Below are 21,232 nucleotides of genomic sequence, written 5' to 3' on the forward strand. Positions count from 1 at the left end.
CTTAAAATATTTGTATTTTATTATTTTCATCTTTAAAATGGGCAGCACCAACCAATCTCTCAAGGTTGCTGTGAGGTTTAATAAGATAAACCAGCACTTAGAACAGGGCTCAACATCAAGGAAGCGTCAATAAATGTTAACTATCCCTCTTAATATAAACCGAACTTGTTTGTTTAGCTCTATATGAGTATTTCCAGAATTCAGAATGAAGTGAAGTGAAAGCTGCGCAGTCATGTTCGACATTTTGCAACCCCATGGACTATATACAGTCCATGGCATTCTCAAGGCCAGAATACTGGAGTGGGTAGTCTTTCCCTTCTCCAGGGGATCTTCCCAACCCAGGGATCGAACCCCAGTCTCCCGTATTGCAGGCGGATTCTCTACCAGCTGAACCACAAGAACACTGGAGTGGCTAGCCTAACTTCTAATCGTTCTAATTTGCTCCATCTGCAAAAGGCACTCAACCTCAAACGACTGAGAAATGAAGAACCGACAAAATCCTGTTATTTAAGTGACAATTTTTAGCTATTACAACTACTTCATTTAGAAAACCTACACTATGAAACAAGAAGCTTGCAGCAAGAATAACTCTTGCAACAAGAGTTTTATATATATATAATATATATATATATATTCTATATTCCTACAGAATATAGGAAGTAGTATAACATTCAGGACTTCCTCAGCTGATGAGAGTAACAAGGAAATGTATAATACTTCCTGTACAAATGCATCTAGGGAAAGCAGGCTAGATTTATTAAAAAACTATAAAAGGTTACAATATAAATCAAACAAAATTAGTTGTTAAAAGTTAAGTGACTCATATGTATCCAAATTCTGACCAAATAAAGACAATCCAATGCATAGGAAGAATTTTCTATGGCTCAAGGAGCAAATAGCAATAAACAGAAATGTCAATACAGAAACCACATATACAAATCTACAGTTTTAATGTAACAACATATCTTAAGTACATGTGTTAGCTATCTTTCTCTAACATTAAAGTAGTAGTATATGTTTCATTTTTTGTAAAAACATATGTAACGCATAAAACCTTTAATCCCATGTAATATAGTCTAAGAAGTGTGAACCACGTAGAATGTTTTCTTATGTGAAGATATACATTTCAGTCTATTACCACAGGCATTGTAAAGGTGACCCACAAAAATGTTTATCGTTTGCAACTGTATATAGAGAACAAACCGCCCAGAAATTAGTATTTCTTATTAATCTTACTGAGTTGTATTAAAGTGGCCTGCCTGAAAGGGCAAATTACTTATCTGCAAGCTTAAAATAGCAGAGATCAATGCATATTAAATAATACATGAGTGAAAAAAATATACAATGTACAATAGGAGGAGGTTACAAAACTGAATACTGTGTAAAAGATTTATTAGTCTGTACAAGTTTGTACCAAGATTTTCACTGCAACAGTATTTTTCCATACATATTGAAATCTGGAAGCAATATGCCTTTTTCAAATTATAGTTTAGTGTTTTTTCCCCAACCCTCAAAACATGGAAATATGTTTTTGAATATCAACTAGTCATTTATGGAAGTCATAAGATACAGATATTCATTAACATTACACAAGCTATAATTGAAGTACCGGAACAAACACCACCAACATTTATGGGAAAAGGTGTTGGTTTTAAAGGTGATAAGTGCTACATGAGTTACACAAACATACTACTCCCGTCCTTCTGGAACCCAAATGGGGGAATCTTATTGCCATTCTGTCAAATACCACACAACCCAAAATGCTGCACAGAGGCTCATGAAGCCATGTACACATCACAGAATTAAAACTCCAGCTAAGCAATGAGCTACTCCTCAAGTCAAGGAAGACCAAACTTCTTTCACATATTAATGCTAATTCAGAAGTATCGTCAGAACAAATGGGGGTTTAATTATAAATTGGCCTCGACCACATCCTGCAGAGAGGATTTTGCTTAGTACTAAAGAGAATCCGTCAGTGAACATCCTAGGAAAGCTGTGGAATCATGCTCTTTGTTATTCCTGAAGGGAAATCTGCCAGGTTTGATGACATCTGTGTATCTCCCAGTGGTCCTGGGAGTTCTATGATACCAATTAATTCAGTAATTGATAAATATTTAAGCGAAAAGGAGACCAAAACTAGACCTTGTATCAACATATACTAGAGAGGTGGATTTTTAAAAAAATCACATGATGAATGTAAATCATAAAATCAAATGTACTTATAAAGGTACACCTATTTTATGTTACATAAAAAACTGCAGATTGCAAACTGCATGCTTACGTTTTACCTGGAAAAGTCAATGAGTGGGCTTTCTCACAAATATTTACTGCCATGATACAAAACAAATATGTGCAAACTGCAAGGTCCCTAAAATAGCAGTTAGAGAGTTTATATGCAGAAAGATGACATTATCTGATCAAATACGCAAGAGCTGGCGTTTCCCAGAGTTTATAACACAGAACAGTAGCCACCACATGCTCCGCCTCCTTGGCCTTCTTCCCTGTGTGTCAGCTTGACGCCTTTGTTCTGGTTCTCACTCTCCCACAGTCCAGGGGTCTGAATGATCTTTTCAACAAGTTCCTCAAAAGCACACTGCACACCATCACAGGTTTTTGCACTTGCCTCTGAAATTCAAGGAAAAACGTCAAGAAGTATACTCTCTTCTAGTCATATTTCTATGTTTTTCTGGAAAACTATTATAGCAGAAATATCAGTGGACAATATATTTATATATATATGATTTCTCCCCTCAGGTTTAATATTAGTGAATCTCCTGCAACTCTCAAAGTTGAGCTATTTAAATTCTATCCATAAGACTAGTGGTATATAAGCTCAACATTTTGTGGTAGAATTGCACATTTTAATGCCCTACTCAAATATCCGTAAGTGTGCCCAAGTTCTTAATTTTTTGGTTAGTTCTTAAATTAGCCTCTGAAGCAGATATTATTCTCACTTTAGAATAAGGAAATTTAAGCTCCAAGTTAAACAATAAATCTGGCTGTTCTGTGCCTGCAACGAACAGCCACAGGTGGTTGCATAAGTGATATACAAACTGTGAACACTAGTTCCATTTTCAATTTATGCTCAGGAGACCCATGTGGATACACAGGACTGCTCTCTCATCTTGTGTTTTCCCACTGACTTTTTCCTAGTCTGATGACTATTTTATGTCTTCATCTTAAAGCTCCTCTACCTCAGCTGATGATCCAGCTTTACCCTGGGAAAAGCAGAAACAATCAGACAAGAACTACTGATCACCCCAGTAATAGACTGACCAACCCACCCGCATTGTCTTTAGGCTTTGCCTTCACTCCTGTTACGATGGGTGAACCCTCCCGGCTGCTGGCTGGGGCCCTCCTTCTGTCTACTTCCCGGGATCCCAACCCTCCTCATTCACTGAAGGACTGTGTACCCGCTCTACTGGATTATACACCAACCAGCTTGAAAGCCCACCAAAATTACTGTCCATCTTATTAATCACTCACCCCCTGGCTAACCAACCTGCCCTCCAGCCCACTTATCCTCTAGTAGCCACCTACTTTCCCCACTCTCTTCTGAAACAAAACAGTAATAAAGAGTTATCTATGTAAGTTGTTACCATTTTATCTCCAATTTTTCTTCAAACTAATCTAATTAGCCTTTGATTCCACCATTCCATGGAAACTGGTCTTTTAAAGGTGACCAACACTCACTAGCTTGTCAAATCCAATGTCCTTTTATCTGACATCTTGTGGCATTTGATACAGCTGGTCACCTTCCTCCGTTAAATACTTTGTCCACTTGACTTCCAAGACAGCTGAACACTCCTGCTGCTCTTCTCTCACTGGCACACCGTTCACAACCTTGCTCCCTGGCACCTCCTCTTTCTGCTGACTTCTAACTGTTAGAGTACCCCAGGGTTCAATCTTCAGCCCTTTTCTATCCAGCTTTTCTTATAGTGACTGCTCTAATCTCATGACTGTCAATGCCACCTAAACGCCAATGACCATGATGTCCACTCACTTTCTCAAAGACAGTTCATTCTTATGACTAAGCAGAAATCTTGGGTCCCTGCTCCTCTGCATAAACCTGCTCTTGTCTCAACCTTCCACATCTTACTGACGGCACCACCATTTACCTAGCTGCTCAGGCCACAGACTTGAACCCATCTTTGATTGCTCTCTCCTTACCCTGCACACCCAGCCTACCCACCTGACCGCTTTACCCTCAAAGTGTCTCCCGGATCTGCCAACTTTCCACCACTGCTACTGCCCACTGCAGTCAGAGCCCCCAGCACTGCCCATCGAGGTCACTGTAAGTACTTAGCCTTTTGCTTCTGCTTCTTATGGTCAAATGAATCTTAAAAGAATATCAAACCACAGCACTACTCCCATGCTTTCTACCACACTTGAAAGACAATTCATTTCTTTACCATATCCCAGGAAGTCCAACACTAACTTCCATCATCACCAACCTTTCCTTAAACACACTCTGTTCCAGTCCACAAGCTTTCTTCTGTTTCTTGGACACATTACACTGGTTCCTGCCTCAGGAATAAGATGCTCTCTACCTAGATGAATTCTTGCTCAAATGGTGCTCTCTCAAAGAACTTTTCCTTATTTCCTCCCACCCTCAACATTCTCTTTCCCCTTACAACATTTTATTTCATGCAGAGCACTAGTTATGAATTCGAGTCTGCTTCCCACCATGGAATGTAAGTAAGCTCCCTGAGGGCAGAGAGTTGGACCATTTTGTTCATTGTTCTATTCTGCGTTCAATAAATATTAATTGAACAAACTAATATATGGAAATGGAAGACACCTAGCAAGTAAGCAGCAGCAGTGGTACTCAAGCCCATTCTAAAATTTCCTACACTTTCCATTTGTACCAGCTCACTTCTATCCATATATGACGTTCTCCCATTTCCACTTCCTAATTCCTACCAGGTTCATATAGTGGGAACAGTGAAAACAGTGATTCCTAAAGCTGGCTTCACATCACAACCAGCTAGGGTGTTTCTTACAAACTGCCTTCAAGGCTCTGTTTCAGACCTGTCGTAAGTAAGGCCCAGAGAGTTGTAATTTTTAAAAGCTTCCCAAGTGATATTGCCAGTACACTTTGCTGGACAAGGGGTCAATCAACTTTTTCTGTAAGTGGCTAGAGAGTAAATATTTTGGGTGGTGATGCCATATTGTTTCCATGTAATGACTGAACTCTGCCACGAAGCTCAAGGGCAGCCACAGACAATAATGCAGATGGTGGGGCACAGGCACAGTGTGCTTCCTTACAAATGGTGGGGCCAGATCTGGTCCAGGCTGTAGCTTGCCAACCCTTGCTCTTCAGTGCTTCTCAAATATTAGCATGATACAAATCCATCTTGTTGGAATGCAGATTCTAATTCAGAACCTATGGGCTAGGGCCTCAAACGAAGCATTTCTGACAATGGTGGTGCTGGCAGGACATGGCCCAGCAGGTACGCACGCCTACAGCACTGGGTCACGGGAGGAGAGAATCATGTGCTATGTTCCATATGCCCTCACATTGATCCTGTTCTTTTTTTACAGAGGGAAAAATAAGGAACCTAGTTCTACAGTTAGCTAGTTTTATAGCATAGCTATGAACTAAATACATATTTTTTATGGTTCATAAAGAGAAGAATGTAACAGAAACTCCATTTAAAAACTCTTCCATTAATAATGAAAAGATAAATAGTCACACACCTACCTATAAATAACATGGAATGCTTTCGTGCAAATTTCAGGCCTTCATTTCTATCAACTTCACGATTTTCCTAAAAGATAAAAGCAAAGATTAAGAAAAGCTATCAAAATATATAGCCAAACTGCCAAGTGTCTGACTTCTCACCTTATCAATTTTATTTCCAACTAGCATGTTCACTATGTCATTTCTCGTGCAGTATGTTTCCAACTCATTTAACCAATTATCCAGTTTAACAAAGGTGTCTCTCCTTGTGACATCATAAACTGAAATAAAAAGAATCATTTATTAAATAAATATCAAAAGCAAGAAGCAATGACATTATATTGCTGATATGTACTAGGAACTGACATTATTATAAAGGCAAGTCTGTTTTTTTAAGCTGTTAATGCTTTAAAAATCAATGTCCACTGATCCAGATGGAAGAAACAAGTCTATTTTTTAAAAAATGCATTTATATACACACTTCAATTTAATTAACATATGCTGTTAGAGAAATGAAATAACTGTCTTCATAACAATAAAAAAAGTGAAAGTGAAAGTTGCTCAGTCCTGTCCGACTCTGAGACCCATAGTCCATGGAATTCTCCAGGCCAGAATACTGGACTGGGTAGCTTTTCCCTGTTCCAGGGGATCTTCCCAACCCAGGGATCAAACCGAGGTCTGCACTCCCACATTGCAGGTGGATTCTTTACCAGCTGAGCCACAAGGAAAGCCCAATATGAAAAAAGGTTTGTCTAAAAGCTAAAAGGTGTTTAGACCCAAATCTGTGGCAAAATACAAAAAAGTTTTACATAAATTTAAGCATCTATGAACCCGTTAACTTATTTCTCACAAGGACCAGAATTTGCAAATTTGAAAACATATGTAAAGTTAGAGGGTGGGCAACGAAGACCTACTGTATAGCACAGGGAACTCTGCTCAATGTTACGTGGCAGCCTTGGATAGGAGGCAAGTATGGGGGAGAATGGGTGCATGTGTATGTATGGCCGAGCCTTTTGATCACCTGAAACCATCACATCGCTGTTGACTGACTATACCTCAACACAAAATATAAAAAAAAAAAAGTTGGTGGGTGGAACCCTGACTGTCTTCCTCTGTTTACATGTTCATCATTCTGCATTATATGAAATAATTTGTTAAAGTGTTTTCTAAACTTAGGAGGTACTGAACCAAAACCGAGAGTCACTGGTCAAATTAACAGAAATGAAACCAAAGCCTCACAAGTTGTGATATAAAATGAGGTCTCTCCCTACAGTTGAACAGTGCTCATTTTAGACAGTTTCCCACCAATATTAAGAACAAGCATTTTTCAACAAATTATACTGAAAATCCACACTTGGTTTTTAAGTTCTGTGGGATTATAAATCAATAGCATTAAGTGCTTTGTGCTATTTTTCAAGACTAATAAAACAGATTCCACTAAGCAACCAACACTCCTTCCATTATAATCTAGCAGTAAATATCAGTAAGCTGCTAACTGAAGATCAGTTTCTGGTAATACTCTAAGACAGATCAATGACACAAGGACAGGTCCTCAGTTATGTACTCATCAACACCTGCTTTTAAACCAAATAAATAATAGAGGTGTTTTAATATAGGTAAGCAATTTTTAGGCTGTACTTTTAAATATGTTTTCTATGTATTTTCTTTTGGGAAAATGCATTAAAACCAAACTACTTCTTATTACATGTTTCTGATCTTTATTTTTTAATTGCCAGACAAAGGGCTGAAACAAAATTTTAAAAGTTTAAATATTTCCTAATATTACATAAAGTTAATATAAATTAAAGTCACATAGAAGCAGCCATAAAGGAAAATAAAGCGAAAAATTACTGACCTTCACAAACAGGAAAATCAGAAATTCCAGTAATACAACAATATATTTTAAACAGTAAAGTAAAACCTTACCTAATATAACACCCTGTGCACCTCTATAATAGCTGGGAGTTAATGTTCTGAACCTTTCTTGACCAGCAGTATCCTAAAAGTGACAATCAATTATTATTAAACAAAACATTGGATAAATAACAGATCTTCAAAATATTAATTTAAGAACAGAAAGTTAACAGCATGGTTAAAACATCAAGCTTATTTAAAACTTAAAATTTAAATAAGATGTGTTCTTTTACTGACAAATGCTACATAAAAATTAAATTAACAAGTATTGCCTCATCTCTAGGAAAAAATGTAACCAAGTTCAGATTTTCTACCACTTGGACTCAAGATTTTTATCACATATGAAAACCATTCACTGAAAGCCATTGTTCTCAAATCTGGCACAACAAAGTTTCCTGGGAAATGAAAAATACAGATACCGAGGTTCAACTCACAAAGATTCTGATTTACTACGGGCATGAGAGAAGTTTTAATAAGCTTCTCAGGTGATTCTAACATAGAGTCAAAGGTTGAGAACTACTAGTAAAGAATTACAGGGGTGTTTTATTTTAGGTAAGCAGTGTTTAGGTTGCATTTTAAAAATATTTTCTAGGTCTCCTCTTCCAGAAAAATGCATGAAAACCAAACCACTCCTCATTATGTTTCTGACTCATACCTGGGGTATAAGATAAGATGTACACTAGCTAGGAAATGTAAATTTCATATGGAAGGGAATTTTTCTGCTCAATGACCAGTTTAATCCCAGAGCCTGAGAAATCCTTGCCATAGGACAGTTGCTCAAATTTTGTTGAAAAAAAAAAAAAAAGAAAGAAAACTATAACAAGCCTCTTCTGGGCCTGGTTCCTTCTGTCTTTCTTCTACCATCCTTGGGCTGTGGCTTCAAGTCTACCTAAGATTATGCAAATATGCAGTCTGCAAACTGCTGCCTCAGCCCATCACCTGTTTCATTACATAAGCTTTTATTAAATAAAGTCTGACTGGAACACGGCCAGGCCCATTCACTTGTGTACTGCCACATGGACTGCTGTATGGTCCACCTTGGGGCTGGACTAAACATTTACTATCTTGCCTTCAAAGAAAAAATCTGTAGTCTGCTAATGTAAAATGACCTGAAGAAAAATAAAGACACATCAAACATCAACAACTACCAGTCCTCTGATTGTGAGTATGGGTTTAGCTATGGGGCAAGCATAGGCTCAGCTGGGTCAGGACTTACGATAACCATACAATAAACAGTCAGAGGTAGATCACTGCTTGCCTTCAAAACAGGAATTCGTAGTAAGAGTAATAACATCTTTGTAAGATAAAAGAAGCAAAGTTTATTATCTGTGGTTTTATTTTCTGATGGGAGAAGACAGAAGGGATATTAGAGACAGAAATGGACAGAGGAAATGGACAAAGCTGGAAAGGCTACATAACAGAAACTGGGGAGCAGAAGAGCAGGAGGATGCAGAGAAGATGTGTACCACGCAGGTCCTGATGAACATGCAGCACCATCAGGGGAAGAGGAGCAGGGTGAGGCCCAGCTATTCTACTTGAGTAATCCCAGGAGGTGCATCCAACAGGGAGAGGAATTGATTTTATTTATATATGAATAAAACCACAGAAAAATGAGAGGAAACAACAGATTCATGTATTTCTAATACTGACTGAGAAGGCCCTCCTATATATGACAGGACTCCCAGAAGCATGAAGAAAATGACTGATTCAATCATGGCAAGATTAAAACCTTGGTATGACCTAAGAATCTCTCCCCAACACCACACTCACCCACCTTTTGCCCCCAACACTCATCCTCAACAAGATTTGAAGGTAAATCACAAACTAGGGGCAAAAAATCTGCAGCATATAACAGAGTTAGTATTACACATATGAGAACATTAAGAAACACTCATCTTAAGATTTTGAAGACAAATGACAAGAGTGGAAAAAATGTGGCGTAAGACATTAAAGTCTTTGCATAAAGACTTTAATCATGAAGAAAATGAGCACAATATAAAAAGGCAAAGCATATTAAAGAAAATTCATTAAAATATAATCATATATAAGAAAAAATCTCACTAATCAAAAGAAATGCACATATAAGTGAAAAACTATTACTCAGAGAGGCAAAAATGAGAAAGATTAACAATATATAGTACAGAAGACCTTCTTCCTAAATCTTAATGTTAAATCTTCACATTCTTTCAGCCAATAATTCACTTTCTGAGTATACATTGTAAAGTAACTGGACTAGTGCACAAAGATATAAAATTGAGGAGGCTCACCAAGGCACTGATGATCTTTGTGAAAAACTATTAACACTGTAAATACAATCTTTCACTGAGGGTTGACTAAATTATAGTCATAAGATGGATACAAATGGTCATTTAAACTGATGGACTTCTGTACTGACACAGAACAGTGAGTACAATGTGTGCACTGGCGGGGGGGGGCGGCGTGGGAGGGACAAGCAGGTGAAAGGATTTAAATACAATCCTTTCTTTTGGAAAATTGCTGTGAACACATGTGTGACAATGTGCACGCGTCTAACCTATTTTATAGAATGTTCACTAAAATACACATGTTGGCTAAAGATGAACTTTCTTCTCTATTATTAATTTTCTTTGGTTATCCTTTTTTATCAATAGAATGAGACTATATTATCCTCACAATCAGGAGAAGCCTCTCTTATTTAAAAAATAGGGATACGCTTATGATAAAGATGTCACTTCAATAATACTTGCCAGCTAGTATTTTCATTGAGCAGAAACTAGAAAGTAAATTAAAAACAAACAAAAAACCTCCTGTATGAAAGTAAGATCTCACAGCAACCATCAAACCTCAGATCCCACTCTGAACTATTTCTCAAAGCAGGAGCAAGGGCAGAAGAGTTTATAAATCAAGCAAGAAAAACATGGGAAATCAGGTTCCACTTCAGGACAGCATTCTTCAACATATATTTTACTGTGGTCTAGTCCAACATTTTCCAAATTATTTTCTGTTAGGCATTACTGTACTGATTGATAGTAAGTATTTATTTAGGGGAATGGTCAAACAAGCTACAATCATGTAAAATATTGTATCTTAGAAAGAAATTAATGGGGGGAAAAAAAGCTGTAAGACACAAAGTCATTTGGAATAAAATGTGTGTTAGAAATAGTGTGCCATTCAGAGAATGTCATTAATATGAATGACATCATACAATGCATGAACACTTGCTGGTTCAATCTGTAACTGACACCAAGCCAGCATTTACTCTTCAACCACCACGATGAAGTATAACTCAACTTGACTGCAGACCAGTTCTAATGTGATTATCATCTTATAAAAATATACTGAGATATTTAACTATAGCAGATGTGGGGATCTGATGAGTATATTTTTATACATTTTATATGTAACACATTTACTATATAAGCAATCACATTTAGATCGAGAGACAGGAAGGCGGGAGAGAGGAAGGAGCAGACAGATAGAGACTGGGTGTCCTGGTGGTTCTGACAGCGAGTGCAGCCATACTCAGCACTGCCAGGGAGAGGTCGACTCACAAAGAATGTGGACGAGAACAGCTGGGTTCACAGGCAAATGAAAAGAAGCCAGTAAGTACACACTGGGCATCAGTACTCAAAAATCCAAAGTTGGCAAACTCAAGTGCTATAGATATTTACACTAACAAACATGAAAAATCATGTTTTCTAAGTATTACTTCATTCCCTTCTCTGCAACAGCTGCCTGCAGCACTAGTTCAGTGTGACTCGTCTTTTTTTAAAGCTTCAAAGAAACACATTCAATAAAAATGATTCTCTGCAGCAGATGACTTTTTAAAAAAATACTGCTTTCAAATATTCTGAAGAGGCTACATATTTTAAAAATCTGAGCAAGTGAAACAGGTCTCTGCCTAATTACAGAATTATAAAACATAACTACTTATTGTCTATCCAGTAATCAGCATCAAATCTCCCAAGTTATTTAATACAAATTGCTCATTCTCCTGTAGAACACTATACACATCGATCTTTGCGTCTTCAAAAAGTACAAGTTTAATATTTATACAAAATACATTAAAAAAATTCTTACCCATATTGCAAGTTTTGCCTTATTTCCGTCCACTGAAATTGTTTTCACCTTAAAATCAACACCTTGAAAAAAACGAAAAATTTTATAAGAATTCCAATGAACTTTAAAAATCAATTATCAAGAAAACCAAGAAAGAAAAAAGCCACTTTATTAAATGCCCAAATTCACATCCAAATTCTTAGTTATGGATGTGAAAATGAAAGGAAAAGTGTCACTAAAGTTTAGCAGCTTAGGATTTAATCAGGGAAATGAAAACCAAATGCCTGTAGAATTCATTCATCCACCAGTACTTCTCGAAAAACACTTAAAAGAAAAAAAGAAATTCAGTGTAAGGTGGTGACTGACTGCGTATTAAAAGTCAAGAGCTAGAATTCACAGTGCTAATGCAGAGATCTCTGGCTGAGGGGTGGATGAGGGCACTTTACCAGAGGTGCTCTAAGCTATCATTAAAGAGTGTTGTCCATAGCTGGCCAACACCCTAAATCAGATTCTGACTGTGGGCAACCTGGAAGATTGGTAAAATTATAAAAGAGCCACTCTCTCCTTGCGTTATGAATTCTTTGTCTTTCTTTTTGTCCTAAAGAAAAGTATTCGCTTTATGTAACTTTATCAATAATCACTTGCTGCTGTATGACTGCAAAAAGAGAATTTACATACAAAAACATTTATGCCCAATCCTTTAAGAATATTCGTAAGTGAAGAGGAGTGCTCAAGGAGCAATGAGAATCTATAAGCACTGATTTATGTAAACAGAAGACGAATTCCGTAAGGCGTCATAAGGGTTCACTACAACAGCCCTGCAAAACCTCTTCCTCCCCAGAAAAAGGACTTGACACATGCCATCTGGCTTAAACGAGCAGTGACTGCCCAGTGTCTTAACAGTGTCAGAAATAATGAGAAGCCTCTCCCACTGGCCAGAGAAAACATTAACTCCAGACACTTGGAAAGAAACTTTCAAAAGATTTTAGCTTGTCACAATTAATTCAGGACAGCCACAACTAACATGATATATATACATGCTCATATACTAAATGCTTCCTAGAACATCCATCATCAATATGGAAATATATTAGTAATTCTTGGATGACTTCTGGTAATCCATTATATACACAAATGAGGTAATAAAATGCATTTCAAAACATGCATTACACCAGGTCCTTCTGTTTGCCAAGGATTTTAAAACAACAGTTTGTGGTGTTTTGGGCTAAGGTGATAAGGAAGTTGATAAAGACATGTTTAGAATGTCAGGCGACCATGAGTTAAAGGACAGTGCTGACTGCAAAAGTCCAAGGATGTAGCCTAAATGTAGTTTCTTTGTAGCCAAACAAAAAAAAATTTATATGTTAAAAAATCTTGTGTCCACCAGGGCTATATAAAGAAATATGCCACACCATCTATATTAAAAATATGGAATTTTTACATTCTACTTATATTTGCTTAAAAAAAAACTTGAGAAAATGCAGACGAGAAAAATGGTTTGACTTGGTCAAGGTACTAAATGAAGGCAATTGGTAGACATTTCATAGAGACAGCCTGTCATATATACTCTATAGTTAAATTCTCAAGGTTCTTAAAGAAAATACAAAGAACTTATTTTCCCTTAAACACCTAAGACAACATGCCCCAGGGCACACTGGCCTTCCTGCTAGCCTCCAGCTATGTATTCTACCCAGGAAAAGAAACTGCATGTTCCAGTGTGCTTGTGCTCTCCTCCCTTCCCCCTTCCTCTTTCTCTTTTATACTTTCTTGCATGTATTTCTTGGCAGTCTAATGACAGCCTCTGAATAACTGTCTCTAAATTACTCTTCTGACAGATTTGAAACCTACAGATAACACCCTCAGGAAACACTCCCCCTGGAGTCCCACCATCCAAGTTAAGAGACAAGCAGCCTGAAAGGGTATTTCATCTACACCCAGGACCTTCAGTTTCCATTTATCCTCCCTTGGTTCTTCTGCTGAATCTCGTGTGCAGACCTTGACCCCTTTAGCTCTTACATGCTCAATCTGCCTTTTCACCATGTCTGGATCTTGTATTTTGCAAGTTGCTATTAATTTGCCTTTATTGGTGGCAGCAGCGGGAATCTTTCTGATAAATTTGATTTTGCCAACTTCTCACTGTATTTGATTAAACTATCTTTTCAACCGCATGTGGATGACAAACAAGGAGGTCATAAAAGACGCAGACTATTTAGGAAAAAGACTCCTTCCTGTCTCTCCTCCTCTACAGCACTGAGCACTTCTGTGAGCCAATATGCAGGGTTCCCCCAACAACAGCCAATTCTTTGACTTCCTGGGGACACCAGATGTGTGTCCCACGATTCAATTCAGTTCTGACATCATCTTTCTGACATTAAAAGGCAGATCCCACAGGATAAAAGTGCAGTCCCACAAGACTGCCACACCCCACATCAGAGGCCAGTCTCACGTCCCGGTTATTACCTGTGCTTCTGACCAACTGGCTATAAACTAGAGGTTTCCACTTAGATTAATTTAGATAGTAGTTAGATTAACTTGAGATAGTGGCTCAAAGAACGTAGAACACAGTCTACTGGTTTACTAGATTATCATTCTATTAGAAAAGGACACGACCCAGGAACAGCCAGATGGCAGAGGTGCACAGGGCACAGTGTGGGGACTGGCAGAGCTCTCACGCCCTCTCCACGCATGTCATCCTCCCAGTATCTCCATGTGTTCTCCAACACAGCACTCTCTGAATCCATGGGCTTCCTTATGGAGGCTTGGCTGGTTAAATCTTTTGCCTTTGATGATTAAACAAACAAAATCTCCAGCTCCTCGCCCCACCCTGGGAGTAAGGAAGGTAAACTAGAGCTGAAGTTCCAACCCTTTAATCACATGGTTGGTTTTCCTCTAGGCTTAGAGGCTTTCTAGAAGTCACATCAGTAATATAAATTCAGGTGTAGTTGAAAAAGGCCTGTTATGAAAATACAAAACACATCCTGGGAATTCCCTAGCAGTGCAGAGATTAGGATTTGGTGCTTTCACTACTGGGGCCTGGGTTCACTTCCTGGTTGGGGAACTAAGATCCTATAAGCTGTGTGGCGCAGCCAAAAAAAGGAATAAAAGGAAAGAAAGAATAGATAAACAAAAGACATCTTTAACGATCTTATCACTTAAGAAAATCCAAGGGTATAGCAGAAAGCAACACAACATTGTGAAGTAATTATTCTGCAATTAAAAATAGATTTAAATTGCAAAAAATGATAATAAAAAAGGAAATCCAGTAGCTTAGGAGTTCTGTGGCAAGAATCAAACATATATTTCTTAACATAAACTATAAAATCACAGAACTGTTGCTTCAGCTTTTCTCTAATTGTTCATTTGGGCTTGCATTTTTAATACAATATTCAATTCTGTTCCTTTGCAGGAATCTTTCCTTAGGCACAGGCCTATTTTATAAAGGTTAAATTGGCTAAAATTAGGTAATATAATCAACAAAGCCTTTGAAATAAGCAATAAGTGAGACATGAAAATTTACCAAAGGCATATTAACTGCACCACAAAGAAATACCAATGAATGGGAAACCAAAACACAACAATGGAATCATCTGCCTTACCAAAGATGAAAAAGCAATCAAGAGAAGCTGACTCAGAACTAGCAAAGATGTGAAAACTAGCAAAGAATATTAAAAACAATTATAACCATATATCACATGTTTAGAAAGTTAAGCAGATACGAGCTAGATTTAAAAAATCCAAAACAAACATCCAGAGACGAAAATGACAACATCTGAGGTTAAAAAAAGAATACACAGGATGAGATTAACAGCAGATTAAGACAATGCAGAAAAAAACACAATTGAATACATAAGAAAACCCCAGAGCTAACATCATACTCATTGATAAAGAACTGAAAGCTTTCCCTCTCAGATCAGAACAAGATTAAGAATGTCTACTCTTCGCACTTCTGTTCTCAGAGTATTGGAAGTCCTAGCCAGAGCAATTAGGCAAGAAAAGGAAATAAAAGGTATCCAAACTGGGAACGAAGAAGTAAAATCATCTCTGTTCACAGACCACATGTAGACAACATTTCTTATATGTAGAAAATTCTAATGACTCTATTCCACACACATACAAAAATACTGTTATAGCTATTAAGTGAATTCAGCAAAGTTACAGGATATAACACCAACATGCAAAAATCCACTGCATTTCCATATCCTAGTAATAAACAATCCAAAAATAAAATTTAAAAACTCATTTCATTTACAATAGCATCAAAAAATAAAATATTTTAAAAATAGATGATGACGATACTACTATTCAGGAATAAACCTAACCAAGGAGCTTAAATATTTATACACTGAAAACTTCAAAACACTGATGAAAGAAATTAAAGAAGACACAAGTAAGTGAAAGATCTGTTGCGTTCATGAGTTGGAAGGCCTAGTATTGTTAAGATAACAATATTACCCAAAGTAATCTACAGATCCAATGCAATCCAATAAAAATTCTAACAGCATTTTTGCAGAATGGAAAAGCTGACATTCAAATTCATACAGAATTACAAGAGGCATTAAATAACAAAACAGCACTGAAAAAAATTGAGGACTCGAACTTTACAACTTCAAAACTGACTCAAAACTACAATAACTAAAATAAACAGTGCCAGCATAAAGGACATTTAAACCAATGGAATAGAGAGGCCAGAAATAAACCATCACATATACAGCCAATTGACTGTAAACAAGGAACCCAAGAACATTCAGTAGGGAAAGCACAGTTTTTTCTATAAATGGTGCTCAGAAAATTAGATGTTCACAAACAGAAGAATGAAGTTGGACCCTTACCTTTACACCATATACAATTAGCACAAAATGTATCAAAGACCTAAATGTAAAACCTAGGTCTTAAAAACGCTTCCAAAACATAGGAAAAATATTTTCACAACATGGGATCTGGTGATGATTTTTCTGGCTATCACACCAGGAAGAGGCAACAAAAGAAAAGTAGATAATCCGGATTTCATCAAAATTAAAAACTTATGTGCATCGAAGGACAACATCGAGGGGGTATGAAAAAAAAATCTCACAAAATGGGAGCGGCCCCAACTGGAGAGCCTGTGCTGCAACTAGAGAAGCCAGTGCACCGCGACACTAAGCCCGCTTCCTCCAGAGCCCGTGCCCCACGAGAGAGGCCCACGCAGTGCAGCCCAAAATTCTAAAAAGAGAGAGAGAAAAAATATTTGAAAGCCAAAGAGCTGACTCATTGGTGAAGACTCTGATGCTGGGAGGGATTGGGGGCAGGAGGAGAAGGGGACGACAGAGGGTGAGATGGCTGGATGGCATCACTGACTCAATGGACTTGAGTTTGGGTGAACTCCGGGAGTTGGTGATGGACAGGGAGACTTGGCGTGCTGCGATTCATGGCGTCGCAAAGAGTCAGATACAACTGAGCGACTGAACTGAACTGTCTGATAAGGGATTAGTATTCTAATATGAAGAATGACTATATAACTCAACAACAGAAAACCTGATTCAAAAACGGGTAAAGGATCTGAACAGACAATCCTTCAAATAACAAACACAAATGGCCAACAAGCACATTAAAAGATGCTTAACATCATTATCCATTAAGGAAATGCAAATTAAAACCACACTGAGACACTATCATAATGGATTAAAAACTATTATTAAAGAAAAAAAAACAAAAAATAACAAGCATTGACAAGGACATAATTAGAATGCTTGTGCATTGCTGGTAGGAATGTAAAATGGTTCAGCCACTGTAAAAAATAGCCTGGTGGGTCCGCAGAAAGCTAAAAATAGAATTACCATATAACACAGCAATTCTACTCTTAGGTATAGACCCAAAGAACTGACAACAGGAACTCAAACAGATACTTGTACAATGTTCACAGCAGCTGTTACTCACAAAAGGCAAAAAGTGGAAGCAATTCAAGTACCCACAGAGAGATGAAAGGATAAACAAAATGTGGTATGTACATACAATGTAACATTATTAGTCATAAAATGGAATGAAATTCTGATATATGCTACAACACAGATGAACCTTAAACATATTATGCTAAGTGAAATAAGCCAGTTACAAAAGGACAAACACTGTATGAGTCTACAAATATTATGAGTCTAATACAAGGTTTCTATAGACTAGGCAAGTTCACAGAGACAGAAGGTAGAAAAGGTTACCAGGGACTGAGGGGAAACGTCGAGTGGGAGTTACTGCTTAACTGGTGGAGCTTCTACTTGAGGTGAGGAAAAAGTTCTAGAAGTAGATAGTACTGATGGCTGCAAAACAACATGAACATACTCACTGCCACTGAACTATACACTTAAAAATGGGTAAAAAAGTAAATTGAAATGTTATGCATAATTTTACCACAATAAAAAACAGATTAACTAGAGAAGCCTAAACTATGAAAGAAACTGAATCTGTGGATAAAACCTTTCCATGAGAAAACTTCAAGCCCCAAATGAATTTCACAAACATTTAAATAATAATCCATTATAAACAAACTCTTCCAGAAAACTGAAGAGGAATGAGTATTTCCTTAATCTATGAATTCTAAATACCTAATACCAAAACCAGACAAAGACACTACAATTAAAGGAAACTAAAGATTAATATCCCTCATGAATATAAAGCCCTAAACAAAATTTCATAAGTAATCCAAACATGTGTAAAAGAACAATACACCACAACAAACAGATGTTACCTCAGAAATGAAAGGTTCATTCAACACTGAAAAAAAGAAAAAAAATCATTGCGGACTTTACTAAACTAAAAAAGAAACTTCATATGATCACCTCAAGAATTGTGGAAAATACATTTAACAAAATGCAACACCATTCCTAATGAAAAGTAAAAGTGTTAGTCCAACTCTTAGTGTTAGTAAAAGCTGTGTCCGACTCTTAGCAACCCCATGGACTGAGGCTGCCAGTCTCCTCTGTCCATGGAATTCTCCAGGCCAAGAATACTGGAATGGGTAACCACTGCCTTCTCCATGGGATCTTCCTGACCCAGGGATCAAACCTAGGTTTCCTGCATTGCAGGTGGATTCTTTACTGTCTAAGCCACCAGAGAAGCCCGTTCCCAATGAAACCTCTCAGCAAACTAGAAATAGAAGGACATTTCCTCAACCTTATAACGACGCTACCAGAAAACTACTAGAGATCATCAGTGAATTTAGTAAAGTTGCAGGATACATACACAAAAATTGCTAGCATTCCTATTTACTAACAATGAAAGATAAGGACAGATTGAAGAAACAATCCCATTTACCATCAAAACAAAAAGAAAATAACCTAGGAATAAACCTCCCCAACAAAGGCCCGTCTAGTGAAGGTTATGGTTTTTCCAGTGGTCATGTATGGATGTGAGAGTTGTTGGACTATAAATAGAGTTGAGTGTGGAAGAATGGATGCTTTTGAACTGTGGTGTTGGAGAAGACTCTTGAGAGTCCCTTGGACTGCAAGGAGATCCAACTAGTTCATCTGAAAGGAGATCAGTCCTGGGTGTTCTTTGGAAGGACTGATGTTGAAGCTGAAACTCCAATACTTTGGCCACTTCATGCAAAGAGTTGACTCATTTGAGAAGACCCTGATGCTAGGAAAGATTGAGGGCAGGAGGAGAAGGGGACGACAGAGGATGAGATGGTTAGATGGCATCGCCGACTCAATGGACATGAGTTTGGGTAAACTCCAGGAGTTGGTGATGGACAGGGAGGCCTGGCGTGCTGCAGTTCATGGGGTCGCAAAGAGTTGGACACGACTGAGCAACTGAACTGAACTGAACCCTCCCCAAGGAGGCAAAAGAGCTGCACACAGAAAACTGTAAGAAACTAGATGAAAGAAATCAAAGGTGACGGAAGTGCAGACATACCATGTTCGTGGACTGGAAGAATCAATGTTGCAATATACCAAATCCAGAAATATATCAAACAAAGTAAGTAAAGACTTAACTAGGAAAGCAAGGACATTTCAGTATAAAAAGGTTGGTCAACCATAAGTCAGAACTGAAAAGCACATGGGGGGAAAAAGAATCACAACCTTTCCTAATAAAGCCTCTAAGGAGACTGGAAAAAAAGAAACAAAAATAACGAGATGTCAGAGCCATATTTACTGCTTTACTCTATTTAAAATGTTTACCTAAATGAAATTATAGGAAATAGAATAGTTCTTTTTTTCTTTAGGTTATATCACATTTCCAAGTATTTTAACAAGTTTATGTTATGGCATTAAACAAGATGTATTAACTGCTTTCTATTTTCATTAAGTCATCTTTCTGTTATGTAAGCTCAAACGATAAAGTAACATGTGGATTGAGATCTTATATCTGCCCTTAGAAGCCAAAATGTGAAAGGGAAGTTGCTCTGTTGTGTTGGACTCTTTGCGACCCTGTGGACTGTAGCCTACCAGGCTCCTTCGTCCACAGGATTTTCCAGGCAAGAATACTGGAGTGGGTTGCCATTTCCTTCTCCAGGGGATCTTCCCGACCTAGGGACTGAACTTGGGTCTCCCACATTGTAGGCAGATGCTTTACTGGGAAGCCAAAATGGGTATCTTTAAAAACCTACTAAGGAGGTAATAAGAATCACTGACCTAAGTCAAACAACAACCCGAATTCATCTAACTTTAGCTGAAATGCATCAACCCTCACAAAATAATTTAGCATTTGTAACAATTTTAAGTCTTACAAATTAAGAAGTAGATTGTGAACCTGTCTTAAGTAGAGAACCAGTTCTAAATTTTATCTTTATTTGAAAGGTTTTACTTAAAGCACTTTTTGTATTCAAAGGTTTCTTTAGGAAGCGTAAATTTAACAAACAAACAAACAAACAAAATACATGAAGAAAATTGTGGCGTTTTACTCAGACTAGATCTAACATCCACGCTTAAATTCAACCAACTGTATCTAATGGAGCTGATTAAGTACTTCAGATAAAGACATGATTAAGCATCATCTTTTGGCCTGGCTATGGAAAAAAGAAAAACCTAATGTACCCCCCGCCCCCCCCCGCCACAAAACATTCCCATGTAACAAAAGCCTGGTCAAAATATTCTTACAGTTTTGTCTGTGTGTGTGTTTATTTTTTGTTAGAAATGTTACCTTGGATTATATCATTAAATATTGGCTGTTTCATTATGTTTCTTCTTTAAGATGAAAACAGACTATGTAACAATCTTCTTTTGTGATTTCCATATTTTCTCACTCGAATTTAACATTCTTATTCATTTGGGTAAATTCTACCCAGTCATCCATTTCTAGCTTATTGTTCTTTAATGTGTTTTCCACAGTCTCTACTGTCCCTTGTGAGCCCTCCAATTTCATCTTCACTTCAGCCATAGTTTTACCCTATTTTCCTTTCCACTCAGCCAGCTTACACTGCACTTTCTCATGTAGTCACACTGTCTCTTCCCTGACCTCATACCAGTTTTGTGCTCTCACTGATAAATATTTTCATTAAGGGTCTTAAATTCATGGCAAGATGTTGGGTCATTATTTTCATTTTCTTTACAGCAATATTTTTCTCTGATGAATATTCTTCACCTGTCCTTTGTTTTTTCATTCCTTTAATGGCAGTAGCGGCCTTGAGCT

General features: G+C 37.5%; 1 protein-coding gene across 1 annotated transcript in view; it reads right to left on the reverse strand.

Moving 5' to 3' along the window:
• Positions 1-733: 733 nt before the first annotated feature.
• RAB18 (RAB18, member RAS oncogene family) overlaps positions 734-21,232 on the reverse strand; it is a 28,819-nt gene continuing 8,320 nt past the window's right edge. Inside the window, exons 3-7 of the mRNA XM_004014278.6 lie at positions 11,657-11,718; positions 7,610-7,682; positions 5,846-5,964; positions 5,705-5,771; positions 734-2,625 (exon numbers count right to left, since the gene is read on the reverse strand). Of these exons, the coding sequence (XP_004014327.1) occupies positions 2,450-2,625; positions 5,705-5,771; positions 5,846-5,964; positions 7,610-7,682; positions 11,657-11,718 (497 nt within the window). The 3' untranslated portion in view covers positions 734-2,449. The remainder of the gene's footprint in view (positions 2,626-5,704; positions 5,772-5,845; positions 5,965-7,609; positions 7,683-11,656; positions 11,719-21,232) is intronic.

Source organism: Ovis aries, chromosome 13 (genome assembly GCF_016772045.2).
Source record: "Ovis aries strain OAR_USU_Benz2616 breed Rambouillet chromosome 13, ARS-UI_Ramb_v3.0, whole genome shotgun sequence".
Taxonomy (NCBI): Eukaryota; Metazoa; Chordata; class Mammalia; order Artiodactyla; family Bovidae; genus Ovis; species Ovis aries.